Source organism: Sarcophilus harrisii, chromosome 4, assembly GCF_902635505.1.
Source record: "Sarcophilus harrisii chromosome 4, mSarHar1.11, whole genome shotgun sequence".
Lineage (NCBI taxonomy): Eukaryota > Metazoa > Chordata > Mammalia > Dasyuromorphia > Dasyuridae > Sarcophilus > Sarcophilus harrisii.
The window spans coordinates 346858154-346879410 of NC_045429.1; the positions used below are offsets into that span (position 1 = coordinate 346858154).

The 21257-nt window shown below is 35.4% G+C and overlaps 1 protein-coding gene across 1 annotated transcript in view; it reads left to right on the forward strand.

Moving 5' to 3' along the window:
- ANKFN1 (ankyrin repeat and fibronectin type III domain containing 1) overlaps positions 1-21257 on the forward strand; it is a 325952-nt gene that overhangs the window by 236966 nt on the left and 67729 nt on the right. The window contains exons 7-8 of the mRNA XM_031966442.1: positions 5453-5550; positions 8635-8725. Of these exons, the coding sequence (XP_031822302.1) occupies positions 5453-5550; positions 8635-8725 (189 nt within the window). The remainder of the gene's footprint in view (positions 1-5452; positions 5551-8634; positions 8726-21257) is intronic.

Genomic DNA, 21257 nt, shown 5'->3' on the forward strand with positions numbered 1-21257 from the left:
GAATTTTTATGTAGGTTAAATATACACATAAACACACATGTACATGCACATATATGTTTTAATGTAATGTACTGTGGTAGAGTATGTATATGTATACACACACACAGAACTATTTCTTGCATTTCTTTGAAGTGGGATCTGGGAGAAAATTACTTCAAGCTCAGGGTTTATAGTCAGATTTGTGAGGGGGAAAAACTGCAGGCTATATTTGGACAAATATGGTCCCAGCTTATACTTTATCAGAAAGAAGGTGCCAAATTACTTTCTTTGCACTCCTGCTTAGTTCCCCAAATATTTCTTTTTCACTCTGTCATCCCTGTCTCTTCTTTACACAAGGAAGAAATTGCTTTTTGCTCCACGTCTCTTCAAAGTAAGAGAGAAGGGAGTATGTACAGAGAGGCAGGAGGCAGTGTGACTTCCCCATGATAATCCTTTCCAATAAGAGATTTTTGTTTCTCTCTTTGTGGCTCTTCTTCCTCATCCCTCCCACTCTTTGAAGCCCAAAGTGGGAATGAAAACTAATTTGAATCAAATGCTTAAGATTATCCAATAACATTTCATCAGGCTCCAGGCTCCTTACAAACTTGTTTTTAGTTTTTAAAGGGGGCAAGGAAGAATCTGTTTTCTTCTGAGTGTCAGTTTATTTTTGATTTTTTTAAAATGTTATTGATATTTTTGGGTTTTTTTATTCATTTATGAATAGGCCCTTCCTCCTCTGCTATATCCCTTGTAACAAAGAATAATAAATAGAATGGTTGAAGAATTGATTATGTGAGAAGGTGAGAAAATCGGATAACACCTGTTTATGTCAGAGCAATACTCATAGCAATCTGGCTATCTGGGTGGCATCTCTGCATATCCCAACATTGTCTCTGTCTTTGGAATAGTCTCATGCTTTGGAAATATGGAAATTTTTCAGTGTGTGCCAGGCAAAACAAACTGATTCTACCATATCCCCTCAAACTCCAATGGAGGTAGACTCTAAACACAGGAACTTTGGGAGTGATGGTGCCCCAATCCACCCTTGCTTCCAGCCTAGACCTAATAGCTATCCCTGAGAAGAGTCATCTCTGTAGAAAAAGGACCCATCTTCTTTACAACGAAATCAAGAAGTATTTATCAAGTTCATACCATGGTCCAGGAAAAACCTCTTGTAGAAAGTAGGATTTGAGATGAGTCCTGAAGGAAGTCAGAGGGTAAAGACAAGGAGGGAGAACATTCTACGCATGGAGGACAGCCAATAAGTAGTCTCAGTCAAAGCCTGCCCTGCTCCAAGAACAGCAAGGCCAGAACCTGCTGCCAAATTCCACTTCCTGATAGGGAAAGCCAAAAAACATGAGAATAGTATCATCTCCCAGACCACCAACCCTACTTGTTACTAATCTAAGCCCTGGAGCCATCATCCAGAGAAGCAAACTCTGGTGGAGAAGGGACTATCCATAAGGCAGTGATAGGATCTGGTATGTGCTAGATAAGTCAAAACCCTGTTACCATCACTTCCCTTTACTTCAATGGCAAGTGGACACAAAAGCTCTAGAAGCAGTAATACCCCATCTCCATTCCCCCTGTCTACCAGTCAGGCCTCCTCAGCAATCAACCTACAGAAGACATGTAAAAGAAAATTTTAGTCACTTCCAAATGGTTCCACATAATACACAAATCGGATTTTATCTATGGAAATGATAAGAAGATAAATTACCATTTATTCTGTTGCTATATCTAAAGGACCATAGAGCCTTTCCTTTTGACTTGCAGCTGAATTGTTCGATATATGTCATGAACTTCTATTAGAATACGAACTGCTCCTAGAGGGCAAAAACTATTTTACTTTCCTATTTTTATTGCCAGTGCATATCAAGCAAATGGTTGAGGGATGATTTTTTTCATTCATTCACTTCAAATGAATTGTCCCATGTATCTAATTTTCCATAACGGTGTTATATTCTTCCTTTACCTTGCCCTGCTCATGCAAAGAGTAGAGGAAGATACATCTTCTTGTCTGTTTTTTAAAGCACAGCTTTATTATTATCATTGCAAAGTGTTTATTTTCTTTTTTGTTCTTTTTCAGAGGAAAAGGGAGAACTGTTCTTTTCCATTGATATTGTTGCATTTCTCGTACATGTTGTTTTTTGTTCTGTTTATTTCACATTATATCAGTTCATATAATCTTCCCATGACACGTATTACAGGCAAATTTCAATTAAATATATTTTTTAAAATATATATTTCTTTCTGCACAATTTTAGAAGTATTATCAAATGATAGATTTACACAATACTTTCCAACAAATCCTTTTAGAGAATATATTCTCTTTTCAAAAAATGATTATTAACTGAAAAGATATGTGCTTCACTTTGATGTGTTATTGTTTTTTTTCTTCATAAACTAACATTTTTATTAATTTTACAATTTAGGCATCCTAGAGAATTCAAAAAATAAAGTATATTGATACTAGAGCATTATAACAGAAAAATCATTTCCCACAAATGATACATAAATATTTGAGAACAACATGTTTAATAGGTAACGCCATACTATATACTTATAAACTCTAACCTATGTGGGATATAAAACCTTAAGAATATAGAAAACTAATAGTATAAATAAGACCATGAGAGAACAGGATATAATAAATGACATCTCCATCATCCTGTCTAGAAATAGATTTTTTTCCACACAGATGTTTTCAGTGAGTCTTCAGTAATTCATCTGTAAAACAACAAAACCGCAACAATCATTTCTTCTATTTGTCCAATGCACTTTAGAATAGTATAGTAGGATAGCAGCTTGCCTGGTCCTTTTCTATCTGAACATGATAAAATGAGATAAGAAGAATAGAATAGTAATATTACCAACAACCCATTTAATGTTCATGTCAAAATCCACATCTATTGGGAGAGATAATTTCAATTTCAATTGCCAGTCAAGATATAATTTATTAGTGACTCTGGGTACCCATAGATCACAGGAATAATAACTATGAAGTCTTTCAAGACTCCTTAAATGCTATTGAGCACACTGGTGTCTCAACAAGGATGTTATTCCTATGATTGATGTGTTATTGTTAACAATTAACTATTGTAGTTTATTAGAATTTTGCCTCTTGACTTGTCTTTCATTGTATTGTTTCAGCTGTCATATGTATTTTAAATATAAAAGATATTTTAGAGTAACTTTTAAAGAAACAAATATCTATGATGAAATTTGGTACCTTTCTCACTAATATTTAACTTCTCTATAAATAACTTTCTCTAATTTTTAGCATGAAGCTTAAAAAGCCACTGTATGTTTAGTCTTAAGAGTGACACAATATTAGAGCACCTGAGAGCTCTTAGCTGTCAGTGGATAGACATGGATATTTAAATTTAGGAATAGTACTTGTGTCTTCTTTCATTCATAGAACACATCTGAAGCAATTCCCTGGTGAATTATGCCCTTTTCTCTTCAATTCCTCTTTCTTCTCTTCTATGTGGCAGAAAAAAGAGAAGATAAAAAGCATCTCTGTGATTTAGGAAACATAAAAATTAACACCACTAGGTTTTCCCCAGTCATAAAAGGTTTGGTTTGTATGAGTGTTTTTTTTTATTTCGCTTCTTTTTCAAATTGGTTACTGGATTTTTTTTTATTTAGTCTTACAAAACCCTCACCCTGTTCCTTTCTTATTTCTTCAACCAGAGTTGATGTAACTTAATCTGCATATAGCATTTATTTCAGTCTCTTCCCACTGCTATTAGTGATGCCATCAGCTCACAAAGCAGTCCAAATAGACATTTTCCAGGTCACTTTTCTTAAAGGAGTAGTATGTAAAAAGAGAGGAAAAAAACAACCAAAGCTTCATGGTATAGTGGAAAACCTGTAGAATTAGAAGCAGGTCAGATCTGGGTTCAAATTCCGCCTTTTCTTCATTTGCTAGCTATGTGATCCTTGGTAAGACCTTTTGACTTCTTTGAATGTGCATTTTGCTCTTCTGTAAAATTAGAATGATAGTGAATTTAGTATTCACTTCATAGGGTTATTAGGAAGTTCATCAGAGGTGAAGGATGTAAAGCATTTGCAAATTCCAGAGTACTTTACAAATGCATCTGTTTTTATCATTATTAAGATAATGTAGTAGAATGGTAAGGAGTATGCTTAATTATATGAGTTTGGAAAATCTGAGTTTAATTGCTTTCTTTGACTCTAGTCAAATCATTTAATTTCTGTCCCTCAAGCAATTCCTTAAGACTTGTCTATAAATGGGACTCTCATCTAAAGCCATAGACAGGTTGTAGTCTGTGTTGGGGAAAAGAGTTACAACACTGTGATTCTTCCAAGCTGATTAGCATAAATCCTTAATTGTATTAATGTTAGTCACCATGTAGTTTCTAATTCAGATTCTGAATTAAGGAAGGGGACAATTTAGGACCCCAAGACCTCCTTTGACAGCTTGATCTTCCTAAACTTAGCACTTAATGGGAAACTGCTTTACTCTACATCATATGTAAATCAGAACTTAATAAAGCTTACCAGCATGATAGTGATGATGCACAATGTATATATTCTAACCACTGGGCCACATTGCTATATGTGAGTACACATGTTGTACATATATGTATACATATAATGTATACATATAATTGTTGGCATTTAAAACATTCTATGTTTCTCATCTATGCTACATATATTCTTTGAGCTACTGCAGTTCTCAAAGGAATAATACTCGTGTTTAGAGCACTTTTGAGCCTGACCTATGGTAGGATCTTCTGAGTTCATAATAGTCTGATCAGCCAAAGTCAGATATATTATATCTTGACCTTAACATAATGATGCCATTTTGGAGCTCTTAAAAAATGAAGGACAATAACCAACATATGTTCCACATGGCAAATACCTCATAAACAGTATGTCTACTAGATAGCCCATATATATCATGCAACATAAGCTCCCTATCTCCCATTTGGCACACTTCCGACATACACCTAAGTATCTCACATATATTCTAGATGGCCTAATGGATTAAATGAAGACTTGAAGAGTCTTCCATTCCCATCTCACCAGAGATATTTGCTAGCTCATTTAACTTCTGTCTTCCTCAGTTCCTGTAAGTGTGAAAAAGAGAAAAATAATAGCACCTACCTCCTAGCATTGTTGGAAAGATCAAATGAAAACAATAATACCTACTTTCTAGAATTGTTGGAGAAATCAAATGAGATGATTTATGTAAAGTGTTTAGCAAACATTAAAATGCTACCTCCTAGATGAAACTTGCCCTGATAAATCTGTTACAATTCCTTTTAAAGACGAGTTACTTTCTAGTTTTTCAGAAAACACTTAATTACCATTTCCCAAGATAGAGAATAAAGTGAATCCATGCAACAAAAGGGAAGAAAGTTTGCTGTTTCATAAGAGGAATAAGATTTGGGAGTTTCGGTTACACAGTTATAACTTTTTTTTCTTTCTCTCTCTTTTCCAGTGGAATGGAGCATTTCTAAAGACTTTTCTCCTTTGGCTGGGGAAATAATCATGGATAATCTTCAGTCTTTGAGATGCACAATCACTGGGCTCTCCACGGTAAATGACAAATCATCCATTTGGATTTTCCCACTCCCCCATCACTGATATTTGTGTTAGGGATTTGGGTAGTAACCGCCAATAGTCTCCCCAACCCTCCCCTCTATTCTTCTGGCAGCATCTACTGCTCATTAAGCATGATATGTCTGGTATCCATAATCTAAAATTCACAAAGGAATAAGCAGACAGCATGAACCATTTTGTAAGTTGTCATGTTCTAGGGAGATCAGAAAATACTGGCCTCAGGCAGGCAGTGAAAGCTGCTGGTTTCTGGATCCTGCTCTAATCTTTATGGGGATCAAAGGCTCCTGATAGAGCCAATTCTGACTCCCTGTCTGCTGGTTAACATAACAAACCCAGCCCTGCTCAGTTGGGATCAGTCATCAATTTCTGTCACACAATTTCCCAAGAGAAATCTTTTTCTCTTGATAAAAATATCTGTCTCAACCTACTTTCAAGAGTAAGAAACTGTATATCTCCGAAGATATATGACTTAGTAACATGAACCAAAGCCTCCTTGAACCCAAAGCAAGACCAGTTATATTACAATTCTGTTGGGCTGATATAGGTTCTCTTTACAGAACTCCAAAGCAACCCAAAGTTTTTCCGTAAAGTTCCAGATCAACCAGAACCAAAACTTTTGTCTCAGATCATTGAACTGGAGCAAAACTGAAACATGAAAATATATTCCCCCTTGAACTACTTATTGCATTTTGGTTCAAATCCCAAATGCACATATGTATTTGCATATGACCACCTAAATGTGTATACACACACACGTGCATGTGTGCACATCCCAAAAATTCTTAGTGAAACAGTGAAAATTTTTGGAACACCCTATGTATGTGTAGATTATATACATCATAAGCCTATATCTGCGCATTAAAATGTGTGTATATATAAAATTTTAATAACTTCTCAATTGAATGTCAAATCTGTCAAATCAGAAAGGCCTGAATTCAAATCCAGAGCCAAATTCAAATTCAAATTACAGGCTGTGCAACCCTGAACAAATTATTTAACCTCTCTCTGCTAAGGTTTCCTCAACAAAGGTTAACAACCCCTCCTTCCTATGAGCATTGTGAAGACCAAATAAGATAGTATTTGTAAAGTGATTAACATAGTGCCTAGTACATACTAGGTGCTCAATAAATACTTATTTTCTTCATCCTGGCATAACTTGTTTTAATTGGGAACTAGGATATCCTACTCATTACATAATCACATACACAGAGATACTAACATTCTATTCTGACCTAGGATTTCATTGATTTAGAGAAATCCTCAGTGAGTCAATTTCCTAAATCAAAGCAGGTTGACACCTTCTATGACTTAACAGTGGCCTACCCCACAAGAGGCTAATCACTTGCCCAGGGACAGAGTCAGTGTGTGCCACTGACCAGATTTAAAGTCACATCTTCCAAGATTCAAGGCCAGCTATTTACCTTATAAATGTCAAAAAGCATTTATTAAGCACTAGGAGCTTATTCAGTTAAAGACAGATTATTTATTCAAAACTCTACTTCTAAATAAATGAATCACAGTATTTATGACTTATAACCCATTTGTCCTGATTTCTAATTAGTTTAAAACAGCATTTTCACAGTCTTCATGGTTGGGAGACAGAGTATTCTACTTAATTGCATATTCAGCTAACAAAGCAACACTATACATATACTAGACACAAATTATTACTTTTAAAAAGAATTAGAATACAATACAATACACTCAAAAGCCTGAGGTTTCTCATTATGTGTGACAATTCACATTATACTGTAGCTGCTGTAATATAGTATTGCACACATTTCCTTGGCATACGTCTTGCCTTCATTAATAGATATCCCAGTCCCTCTTTGACTTTGTAGAAGGCCTTAACGGGTTGTCCAGAAAAAAAAAAAAAAAACATTTCTTAGTCGTTAATATGGTGATAACCATTATCAGAAATTGTGAGACTGGTCCTTGAGTGACAAACTAATAGACGTTTTCAAACCCATTCTTAAAAATTATTCAATCTTGGTAGATAGACCCTTCAAGAACCTATGGTCATTAATATAACATAATAAGTCACTCAGTGAGACTTAAGCACATATATTTGTATCCACACACATAGACAGACATCTGTACATTGAGATATGTACCACATGTAGTTCCACACATCATATATAAAGCTAGTTTATTATTAGAAACCAAACCTAAAATACAATCCTCAGGATCAGGATAAAAATCTTTATTTAGTCCCCCTTCTTTGAAGTCATTTTTTTAAAAAGTCAAATCAATAAGCAATTATTAAGCACTTACAAAATGCCCGGCACTGTGCTAAGTACTGGGAATACAAATACAAGCCAATAGAAAGATAGTTCCTGCCTTTAAGGAGCAATATTCTAATGAGGAAAGATAATAAATAAAAAAGAAAAGGGAGGAACAGTAAAGAGTGGGAGAGAAGAGATGTAGGTACCTGGAACATACAAATTTTAGGAAAAACCAGGAGTCAGGAGAATAGACTGGAAAGGAATAAAAACAAAACCTTCTCAGGCATTGTCCTTGAAATGGGAGAGATCAAATGGTAAATCTGGCCTAGCTTCATAGCATGACAGTAATGGTGGTTTTATTTGCCCAAGGCCATTGAATTGTAGATTTCAGTCATGGTCAAATATTGGCTGTACACTCCCAGGTTGCCAAATGTGTAGATAGATTCAAGCGGACCAGAATTTGAGGAGACAGATTTAGCTATGGGCTCCATACATTTGATTCAGTCAAGGGTCAGTGATCTTACCCCTGAGCCCTGAGATAAAATCAGCTGAAGACAGATTTCAACCCAATATCTGGTATCTTAAAAAAGGAAATCAAGAGAACCCTTGGGAGAGTGGAGAGGGTGTGAGTTTCCATTGATTAAAAGAAAAAGTGAATATTGAAAAAAAAAACTGCACATTTTCCACTAAGATTATTCCTAATATTTAAACACAATTCTTTGAAATATTTCCATTCAGATCCCTAAGGATAGTAACACACATTCTGTTACCACCACATCATTTTGTGAAATAAAATGCCTGATGAATCTTTCTCTTTATTTCAATCCTTCTGCAGGGCCAACATTATTTTGTCCAAGTCTCAGCTTATAATATGAAAGGATGGGGACCAGCTTATCCTACAACTCCTGCCTGTGCCGCTCCTTCTAGTAGGTGATGGTTTTGAAATCATGCCAGTTTTATTATAAGGGCTCCCATTCCATCAGCATGGTTTTTATTGTCAATCCATTTCTATCAATCTTCACACAACCAGCCTGTATTGCTTAAGAAAAAACATGGCCACCTTGGAGCTGGCATTGGAGGTGGCAAGAAGGTTGTGATTTGCATGTCTATAACTACCTTTCTACCTAATCTTTCTGATATAAACTGTAGGTCATTATTGGGGCTTCACCCCAATCTCATGAGTCAGATCTGCATATTAAGGGAATGGAACAATAAAAGCTGCTGCTTTATCAGGCATTGTCTCAAAAACGTTTTATTAATAGGATGTCTTTACATCCATAGAATATATGTGAAGTGACATTTGTCACAAGAAAGTTCAGGCTCCTGAATACATTTCACTCTATTCTCTGTCTTTAAAAAAGTATCTAGAATATGTGGTTATATTAACTAGGATATGTAAGAAAAATAGGATACCCTATTCCCTGACAATACCAGATCATGCATACTACTATATAATGAAAACCATTGTTTTGAACTGATGAGAAATAATGAGAGGAAATGTAAGTTATAAATTCAAATTGTGACCATTTTATTTAAAAGTAGATTTTTAAATAAATAATCTATCTTCAATATAATAAGACAATAGGTTATGATTTAGAATTACTGGATCTCTTTTCTTAATATTTGTGTTATTTTGGATGAGTTATTACCTCTTTATGGATCTCATTTTCTCATGTAAAATAAGAAGATTGGATTAGATGTCCTCTAAGTCTTACAGACTTATACTGTGTTAGAATTAGAAGGTACTTCCGTCCAACCTCTCGTTTTACAGACAAGAAAAATGGGCCATAAAGGGGACATAATTTGCTTGAGAAATCCCCGGGGGAGTAAGACATGTAATTGGGATTTAAATCCTGGTCCTCTGAGCCCAATCTCAACTTCTTGAAAATTCACAATTTCAACAATATGAGCATTTCTTCTACTAATGCTGACTACAGCACAATTTCTTAGGAACCAGGGAGATTATATGGTAAAAAAAGAAAGAAGTGTGAACTTGGAGTCATAGGACTGAGTTTGCCAGTCATGATCGCTGTGATTTTAAGCAAATCATTTTAATTCCCTGCGTCTCAGTTTTTTCACCTGAAAAATGAGAAAGTTTAGAATAGCTTTGAAATCCCTTTTGGCCCTAGATCTATGATCCTTTGAATCATAGGATTCAAAGCAGTATATACTGCTCACAAGTTATTGTGGTAAATATACAGATATAGATGACATAGATACAGACATAGACATAGATATAGACACAGCTAGGGAGAAGGATGTTGACATAGACATAGAAAAATGAATGTAGGTACAGGCAAAGGCATAGACCCAGATATAGTTATTGATGTATACATAGGCAAAGATAGATACAGATGTAGACATAGATATAGATGCAGACATAAACATAGATATAGATACAGCTAAAGATAAAGAGGTAGACATAGACATCAAATGTAAATACAAATGTAGACAGATATAGATATAAGCATAGATATAGACATACCTACAATTGTATAGACAGACAAAAAACATATAAATAGGCATAGATATAGATATAATTGTAGATATAGATATAGATAGGAATGTAAATATAAGTGTAGGTATAGACATGAATACAGACGTAATCATAAATATAGATATTTCTACACACATTGACATAGGTATAAATAAAAATATGAGTATAGACAGATATAGACATAGATCTAAATATGACTATACATAGACATAGGTATAAATATAAATATAAGTGTAGATATACATAAATGTGATTATATACATAGATATGTGTAAATATATAAATATGAGTGTAGATAAACATATGAATATAGACAGGCATAGACATTTATATAGATATGGATATAGGTGTGAAAATGGAAGCAGATATGGCTATAGATAATAAAAACAGAGACAAGAGTAAAGATAGAGATGGTGACATATCATTTAAGAGTCAATCTTCTCATAATTAATCTCTATATACTTAGCTAATGGTTAATAGGATCATAGAACTAGTGATGGAAAGGGCCTTAGAGCTTCAACCCTGTCGTTTTACAGATAAAGAAACTAAGGCTCAAAGAAGTTAAATAATGTGTTAAGATACAATGAGTGTGAATGGATTCCAATACAGGCCTTCCTGCCTCTAAATCCAGGGCTCTATCTGCTATGTGACACCACCTTTCAAAAGAGACAACTTGTAACTACCCAGAAATTTCAATGAACCAGGCATCTAGGCCCATACTCAAAGCCTTTTTAGTTTAGTGAGTTCTGCCAGAGTTGACGGTCCACCCATGCTACATGGAGGCAATGGTGAAAGACTGGTGAAGAATGTCATTGTTTTTCATTTTGACATTTTGTAGTCCAAAATTTCCTCCTCAATACTAGAAAGAGGTATGGAGCTGTTGTGATTTACCACCTCTGATTAAATAACTAATCCTGTGCCTGTCAGGGCTGTGTGTCTACAATGCCAAAATATTTGGCTAAAAATTTGAAAAGTGAGTGTCACCTGGACTTTGGCATTCTGTAACCACCTATGAAGTAAAGCCTGATTTCATTCAACAAGCTTTTAATAAGCATCTCCTATGAGCAAAACTTTGCATTTGCTGCTGTCGGGGATCCAAAGAAGTGTAAGAGTTTATATTTCAAAAATATCACATTTTTTCCTTTACTCCTTAAAAATCCTATTGAGCCAGGTCCTGGTTAGGGTAGGGAAGACATTACTCTTTCTAGCCCCCAGGGTACCATTAACTGGACTGTTTTCATTGCCAGGCCCCCCAAAGCCCAGAAGAGTAAGTTCTCCTGCTGAATTGCCTGACTCGCCCCCATCAGGGAAAATCTGGCTGATAATGTTAAACAACAGTATTTATTTATTTATTTAAGTTGGAAACGAGTGGCATAGTTGAGGAGAAAAAAATATTCTTGCTCACATTCATCTAAATCAAGCACCTGTGAATTCACTTTTTTTTTGATACTTTGATAACTGTATTTCAAAAATACTTGGTTTCAAACATAACCCTATGTATTTCATTTTGTACATTTAAAAATGTTTCTCTGAAAAGGGGTCCATAGAATTCAACAGATTGTAATAAAGAGGGCCATGACAGAATAAAAATGTTAAGGACTCTTGTTTTAAGCACTATAATAATAATGAAGAAATTATTGAAGACAGTTGTAAATTATTAACGTTTATCTAGCACTTTCTACGTGGCAGGCTTGTTATTTCATTCTATCTTCACAACCGAACTAGGAAGTAGCTGCTTTAGGAACTAGGAAGTAGTATTATCTCTGAGGAAACTGAGGTAAGCAGAAATTAAATGACTAGGGGCATATAGGCAGTAAAATGTCTGAGATCTGAATTAAAATGTTCCTGACCTCAGATCCAGTGTTTTCTCTACAAACCTGTGCAGATGAGATCAATAAATACAGGGATTTGTGAAAAATGTGAGAAAAGAACACTCAGTGGGAAATATCCTTTGCTGACATAGAAAGCCAGCAGGACAAATGTCTTAGCCAGATAGTTCTAAGGAGCTGCCTATGGCATATAAAGGCAAAAGGACTGACCTGAAGTTATAGAGCTAGTTAAGTATTAGAGGCAGGATTTGAACCCAAGTTCCAAATTCCATGTCTGACATTCTAACCACTTTAAAACTTATTTACCACCTAAAGTCAACAAGCACTTATGAAGTATCTTCCTCTGTTCCAGGATATTATACTAGCTAAGTACAAGCACTATCTAAAGCAAAAAAGATTGCTTTGAAAAAGGGAAATTTAAACAGATGTCCTGAAAGAGGAGAAATCAAAATCAAAGCTAGTTACTTTCTCTGAATTGGGAGTGGGTGGGTCAGGATAAAATATATGTCAATATACTAACCAGACATCCTGAGGAATGAGAAATGTATCAGATTTTCAGTTAGAAAGCGGTCATCAATGCAAAGTATTGAGGCAGCTAGGTAGCTCAGGGAGTAGAGTCAGGAAGTCAGGAAAAATTAGTTCTCAGACACTTAGAAGCTTTGTGGCCCTCATCAAGTCATTTAATCTCAGTTTCCTCGATTATAAAATGGGAATGAAGATAATAGCATCTACCTTGTGGAATTTTTGTTTATTTGTTTTGAGGGACAGAGTTAAGTGACATGTCTAGAGTCATACAGTTAATAAGAATCTGAGGTCAGGTTTGAACTCAGATCTTCCTGACTCCAGGAGTTGTTTTGAAGATCAAATGAAATGATATTTATAAGGCATTTGGTACAATGTCTGACGCATAATATGTGCTTTATAATGGCTCATTTCCTTCCTTTTTGCAGTACTGGGTGCTGAAATACAAAGACAAAAAGAAGCAGTTCTTGTCCTCAAGGAGCTTATGTTCCCTGAGAAGAAAGTCCAAAGCTGATACTTGTGAATATTTGCCATATCAACAAGAAAAAATCTATTCTATCAATAGAGCATCACAATGAATTTGGCAAACAAGGCCCATAGCCATTATGATAAATTGAGACCATAGTGATCTTGGCTTTTAAAATGGAAAGAATGCCATATGTACTCACATGGTTTTTCAATTTTTTATTTCAATTTTTTAACATGAAAAAAGGGTTGAGATAGGGAGTAAATAAAGAGTAATATTTGGGGACAGTTCTTTGACAACAATAAATTCTTATAGCTTCTTCAAAAGCATGAGGCTGTCGTGGTTATTAGCAAAAAAAAAAAAAAAAAAAAAAAAAAAAAAGGATTTCTGTAGGCTTTCTGAGCAAAGAAGAATACATTCTTAAAGTAGGGAGGAATCCTGGTCTAAAATTCCAGGCCTGCCCCTTCCAAACTAGCTCTACTGGTTCTTCCAAACTTGCCCACTAGCTCTCTGACTGGGGGCAAATCATTGTACTTTGCTGGCTCTCCACTTCCTAATAAATGACGTTGGACTATATGATATCTCTCTGATCACTTATATTTCTTAACATTTGTAGAGTTAGTGTCAGAGGACTTGGGTTTGAAATCTGCTTTTGCCTCTTACTGGTTTTGTGAACTCAGATGAGATCAAAATAGACTTTCACTAAGATTCATTCTATCTTTAGTGCTTTGGTTCTGTATCACTTCTCTAGGCCTCAGTTTCCCTATCTGTAAAAATGAGGGGATTTGAGTAATTGATCTCTGCCCATTCTAACATCTCATTCTCAGATTAGACCTCCAAATGTACATATTTCCCGATGCCATAAATGACTACAAGCAATTTTCTCAGGCAGGTGGGATACCTGAGTAATTAAAAAAACAGTTTTAGAGTCCAAGAGCCATCGGTTCCAATCATGATCTGATATATGGATAGCTAGGTAGCATAAGAGATAGAATGATTAGAGATAGGAAGACCTAAATTCAAATCCTGCCTTAGATTGTCACTTAAACAGATGAGGAAAGTGAGATCCAGAGAGGTAAAACAATACAGAATCACAGCACTAAAGATTGAACGACTCTTAGTAGAAGTCTATTTCAATCTTGTCTGAGCTCAGAAAACCAGGAAGAGGCAAAAGCAGATTTCAGTCACCTGTCCTCTGCCAGCTTCAGTTCTCTTGTCTGTAAAATTAGGACAGTAATAGCTCATAGCTCCCAAGGCTTTGCAAAGATAAAATGAGATAATGTCTGTAAAGTGCTTTGCAAAACTTGAAGTGCAAGCTTTTATCATCATCATCATTATTGTTATTATTATTATTATTACTTCCTCTCTATGATGCTAACCAAATCATTTAATGTCTCAATGTCCCAGGACATTTGCTGACTCTAAGTGGCAGAACAGGTACAGTCATTCATCAAGAAGAATTTATTAACACCTACTATGTGCCAGGCAATCGATATTATCTACTAAGTGTTTACTATGTACCATACGGTCAATAATAGTTATTAAAACACATTATATTTTCAGGTACAGTTTACAAGTACAGCTTTGGGAAATAAAAACATGATCCTTGCCCTCAAGGAGCTTACATTCTAAGTGGGAAACAACATACAAATAACTAGATACATACAAGTTATATACAAAGTAGGTGGAAGGCAGTTTAAAAGGAAATTGCATTAGCAGCTGGCAGGATCTGGAAAGATCTCCAGCAAAAGATGGGATTTGAGTAGATAAGTCTTGAAGAAAACCAAAAAAGAGCTAAAAGTGAAGTAAGAGATAAGAATGAAGGATCCATACATTCTATGACATGGCCAGACCCACATTTTAGAAAAATCTCTTTGGCAATTGAATAAATGAATTGGAAAGTTGTAAGGAAGGGAAACTAAGTAAAAGACCTCTCTGAGAAGACTGTAGACATTTGTTATATCATGAAATGGGTACCTTTTTGCATCTAACCTAAGAATAAAAAGATGTCACAGTGTGCAGAGATCAACTCCTCCAACCCCCTCATCCTTAACAGATAGGGAAACTGAGATACAGAGAGAAATTATATAGAAATCACAGAAATGATACAGAATCATAGGACTAAAAATGAAATGAATCTTTGAAGAAGCTACAACCATTTAGACTGTAGCTATGTGAGTAGAAGAAAGGAAATGAAGATGAGAAATGTGAAGGCCAAAACAAGATTTAAGTATGATTTGAATTCAGTGTGGATTATGTTATATGGGTTCAATGAAAATGAATTGAAGATGACTTTGTGAATGTAAGTCTGAATGCAAACAGTAAAAGTTTTGAAGATGTCAGTATTAAGGAAGCTAAGATAATGAGTTATGGTTGAGGGACCATGGAGATGGGAAGAAGGAATTTCATTATCTATGATATGGTTACAGAATGGAGGAAGCATTTACCATTGGTAACTTCCTATTTTAACTGTCCTTACTAAGTAGGTGCTAAGCTAAGTTCAATTGTTTCTATCCTGCTGAGGAAAAACAAATGTTGTCAGCACCCTCTAAATTTTTAGTCCTGTAAAGAAATGTTCTAGTGTCCCCACCCTAGTTATAGCTCTGCTCCAGAAAACAGTTATGAATCTGGAAGTAAGAGGGAAAACAATCTCTCAATGAATCCTTGAGCCTATTTGTTCTATTTTACAAACAAGTCTGTCAAGCTTATTTACTTGGTTTCTTGACACACAGAAGATTCCAAAAAGGTGAATGAGAAAGAGATGGATATTATACCAGAGACAGATACACCAAATACAAGAGGTAACAGATAACACTTGACAGCAAGGAAGGAGACAGAAATACTATTATGTCACAGCACAGAACAATAATTTGCATTCTAAATGATGACCCTGAGTCATCGAGGAAAAGTTAAATTATGTTCAATATTATTTTTTTAAGAAGGTGGGGGAATGTGGAAAGAAAGAAAGGAAGAGAGGAAAAGAAAAAGAGAGAGAGAGGGAGGAAGGAGGAAAAAGAGACAGAGAGAGAAAGAGAGACCGAGAGGGGGGGAAGGAAGGAAGGAAGAAAGGAAGGAAGGAAGCAAGGAAGGAAGGAAAGAAAGAAGAAAGGAAAAGGGGAGAGGGAGAGAGAGACAGGGAGAAGTAGGGAGGGAAGGGAAAGAGGGAAAGAAGATAAACAATCCCTGCTTTCAAGAAGTTTATATTTTTATCAGAAGAGAGAACATGTACATATGAGCAGAATGAAAATATGTAGAATTAGTACAAAAGAAATATAATATTAGATGTTAGAAAAAAGCAGAGTCCAGAAGCAATTTAAGAGGTGACTGTAAACCTTTGAGTGAGTGATAAGGAGGGCTTTTCATATATTATCACAGAATTTCACAAGCAGTCCTGTTGGTGAGTATTACTTAACCCCTTTTCAGTTGGAAGGGTCTCCATGCTCTGGAGCTCCCAATTGAAAAAAGTACAGTCTATAAGAGCCCAGCTGTGAGGACAAATTAAAGATGCTGTCCAATAAACCTATGTTAAAGGTTAAGACTTTCCCAAAGGGTAGACAGGAATTTTTCTCAAAGGTCTTGGAAGTAAACTATACCCAACCAATTTTTAAGGAGGGGTAGGGCAAGAAAGTAGTCAAAGAATTAAAAGCAGCAGGGGCACAGGAGGCAAGAGAGTAACACTGGAAACTACCCAAAAATCTTGAAGTAGGGAGTTAGAGAAAATGGGAGAATGATGTTGCCTTCTTTAAGAAGTTATTTTATCATCAAGCATGATACATGCTTGTAGTAGATCACTTAAGATCAGGAATTCTGAGCTACAGTAGGGCAAACCTATCCCAAATCATCTCAGTTCAGCCCCAATTTTGTGAGCCTCTGAAGTGTTGTAGGGAAGGAAAGGTTTCCTATGGATAGGCTAATTGGCCCAAGTCAGAAATGGAATAGGTCAAAGTTTTCCAGATGACTGATAAGTAGCCATGGCCTAGGGAGATTTAGTTTCCCCACCTTCCCCAAAAATGGCAGGGAGAGGGATGGAAAATTATTCTACTATTTCTTGATCATTCATTTCCTGTAGGTTTTAGAAGATGCCTCTAATCTTCTCTATAGAGTACAACATCAAATAGGGAAATAGCATTTATCTAGTAAATTGGAAACCTGGAGCTCCCCCGAGAAGATGGTACATGCTTACCATGAAAGTCTAACATAAACATTTCTTGCTGGGAAGCTGGCAAAAATATGAGTTGGGGATGCTGCAGCCTTAAGATCCTATTCAAAAAGAACTCTTCATTCTGTAGCTATTTATTCAGTTCAAGTGCTTCCTATGGGTCAGGCACTTTGGTAGGCACTGGGGGAAAGAAGGAGAAAAAATCAGCTCAGGAAGTATTTGCATTTTACTTGGAGGAAAGGAGACAAAATGAACACATAAAAGTAAATACAAAATATATTTTTTAAATGGGAGTGGAGGGAAGCTCAACCTACAGTTAAAGAAAGGTCTCCTAGAGGAGCTGGGACTTGATCTGTGCCTTAATTGGAACCAGAGATTCTAAAAGACAAAAAAGGCAGAGAACATCTCAAGTAAAGGGAAAAGTGTAAGTAAAGGCATGCAGGTAGGAAACAAAGTGATGTGCTTCAGAAATAACAAACAGGCTAGGAGAGTGTTCAGAGGGAAGAAAAGGAAATCAGTCTATAAAGATAAGCTGGAGTGAGAGTGCATTGGACTTTAAATTCTAAAGACAATAGGCAGCCACTAAAGCTTCTTGAGTAGAGAGGTTGCATGCATGGTGAGAACTATGTTTTTAAAATGTCAACTTTATAAAGAATGGATTACAGAAAAGAAATATTAGGGATAGGGAGAGCAATTAGATGACTTAATTCACACAAGTTATAATGAGGACCTGTATCAGGATAATGATAGAGGAGTAGAGAGAAGATAGATGTAAGTAGTGTATGTTCTAGAGTCTTTTAAAAATATAGGTTTCTCAAAAGTCTTAATGCAGGTTTAAGTTTCAATAGCTGAAAACAATCTTAATTCTTTTGGAACAACTTACATATATAGTACTTTGACTGTGGACTTGCTGATGGGACTAAATGTAGCCCAGTTCCTGGGCTATAGACTACAGAAGCCTGCTGAGCTTGAAGCCTACAGGACCTTGGTGCTGGCCTATCAGAATAGCAAATGGAGACAAAGCAAGCCATCATTCATCACTTCTTTGGGAGCTCTGGTGAGGGATTACATACCTGGGAACACTCAGAATGAAAACAGAATACCAGGCTTCAAACCGGGGACCTACAAGAAGCCTGAGAATGGTGTGATTGTTCAAAATCCAACTGGGGCCAGTCAGAGCCACAGCCACAGCAAGAAAGTGGAACTGTCTCCTAGGTGGCAATTGCGCAAGGAGAAAGCCACAGTCATGGGATGAGGCTACTACCCACATGGGGCCACCAGAAAAGGAGACAGAAGCTAGTGATCACAGCAGAGGAAAGAACTTAGACCCAGTAACCCCATCCAGAATTACAGTCACAGTATCCGAATGATAGAGAGCACACAGTTAAACAGAGACTGAGTATCCAACCAAGAGTAAAGGAGGAGATGGATGCCAGCCCTAATACCAAGTCATAATCCAGCACCTGAAGCTGAAGATATAAGCAAAAAGAATAAAGAAATAGAAGACAATGAAGAATATTATGAATTAAGAGAACCCCAAGGAGTCAACCCAAAAGAAAAAAAGCTATGCCACAAAAAGTATATGGAGAGTCTCAGAAAAAAAAAACAATGCCAGAAGAAATACAGTAAGAAATGGAAAACAAAATTAGAAGTTACAAGAAAAAAAACTGGAGAGAGAATAAATAGTTTAGAGAAGATCCTTGAAAAATACAATGGAACAAACAGAACACCGTGATTTAATGAGGTAATAAATAATAGTATAAAGATTTTTTTTAAAACTGGGAAAAGAAGTGCATAAAGTATACATAAGTCACCCACTGTCAAAAATAACACACCTGTAAAATAGATCAAGGAGAGATAATTTAAGACCTATCAGAATCACTAAAAACCATGACCCCCCCAAAAAACTTGAATTTCAAGAAATCACAAAAGTAAGCTATCCATATCTATTAGAATTAAAAGGCAATGTAAAGATAGAAAGAAACCACCAGACACATCCTGAAAGGATGTGAAAATGTTAATTGAAAACACCAGGAGTGTCATAGCCAAAATGCAGAACTTTTATGTCAAAGGAAAAAAAAATATTGCAGGCAGTCAGAGGGAAATATTTCAAATACCAAGGAACCACAATTAGCATCACACAAGACTTTGCTGCAATGACATTAAAGGAGAGAAAATATTGTAATATGATATTCTGAAAGGTAAAGGCTCGTAACCAAGAATAATTTACCCCAATAAAACTGAGTATAAACTTAACAAAAGAAAAACTAACTTTAATAAAATAAAAAGAAACTTTGAGATATTCCTGATGAAAAAAATAAGAACTGAGTAGAATCTTTGAAACCTGAAAGAAAAGAAATGAAAGCAAACTAGAAAGGCAAATATATATAAGCAATTGGATGAAGCTAAATGATGATAAGGTGCTTAAATTCTAGTGGAAGAAAAGAAATAAGTATTCTTTCAGAATTCCACTATTTCCAAAGGTCATAAAAAGAATTAAGAAAGACAGATATAGGAATCTGGACATGATTTTGTACTATTTCATTTATTTTAAGGGGGAAGAATGGAGAGGAATAGGAATATACTAATGAAGAAAATAAGAAAAATAGGGAGGATCATAGTGTTTTTCATGTCTGAGAGGAAAATGCAAGCATGAAAGTAAAGAATTGGAGGAGTGAGACCCTCATAAACTTCATTTTTATTTGAACCAGACAAACATGAATCAAATGCATATACATTGTTAATGCATATACATGTACACACAGTTCAATGTGGAACTATATTAAGTTCAAAAGGGAAATAGATGGGTATGGGGAGAGTGAGATTCAAGAAGGAGTGTAGAATCACATCACAAACAAAACAATCTTCAACATTGGAAAATAAATCATAAAATGAGGATTAAAAAGAAAGAAAGAATAATAATCAGTAATTGGATCATGGATTAGGTGAAAACAGGCTGGAGTACCACTTTACTTCCGTGACAGTTGTGAAGTAGCAATGGGTACATAGGCACACTAATATACTGTTGATGAAGATGTAAGGTAGTCCAACCATTCTGCAAGTGAATTTGAACTATACCCAAAATATCACTAAACAATGCAAACTTTTGACCCAGTAATAATACTATTAAAACAATATTAGTCCCTCCTCCCTCCTTTCCCCCACAAAGAGAAGAGAAGAAGGAAAGGACCTGTTTCTACAGAAATATTTACAAGAGCACCTTTGTCTTAAAAAAAGGAGTAGGAACAAATAAGTTATCCATCAGTTGTGGAATAATTTAGCAAATTAGGGTATGTAAATGTAATGGAATATAATTGTGTCATAAAAAATTACAAAAGAGAAATTTATTGAACCATAGGAAGACTTGCATGAACTGATGTGGTTTGAAGTGAAAAGAACCAGGAGAACAATTTAGGAAATTATTACCATATTGTAAAGAAAAATAACTTTGAAGACTTAAGAACTCTGATCGATGCAATAATGAAACTGATATTAAATCATTATTCCTACTTATTATCAGAGAAGTGATGGACTAAAAACACAAAATAAGACATATTTTCAGATGCAAATATGTGGATTTTCTTTGTTAGACTAGTCTTGTGTTTTTTATAAGAAAAGTATTTTTTGGAGGGAAGTTATAAGGGGGGGTATAAGGAATTATTTTTAAAAAGGAAGAAAAGAAAGAAATGAGAATCAATGAAATATTTAAAATACACACAGGAACACAAGAAGGGGACACAAATACAGAGCTGTGTAGGTATCAAAGTATTAGATTTAATATATACTTTTGAAAACAAACTATATGTAATAGAAATTTATGGTTTCATATATAATCATTTTTCTGTTTTCTTTGTATGTAGATATGTTCGTGTTTATTATTGTTTGTCAAATTCATATGTAATAGGGGACTGGGCAATAAGCTTAATCCTTATGTTCCCACTAAGAATGAATGGCTGATGCAATCCCCACAAAGTATTTGGGTTAG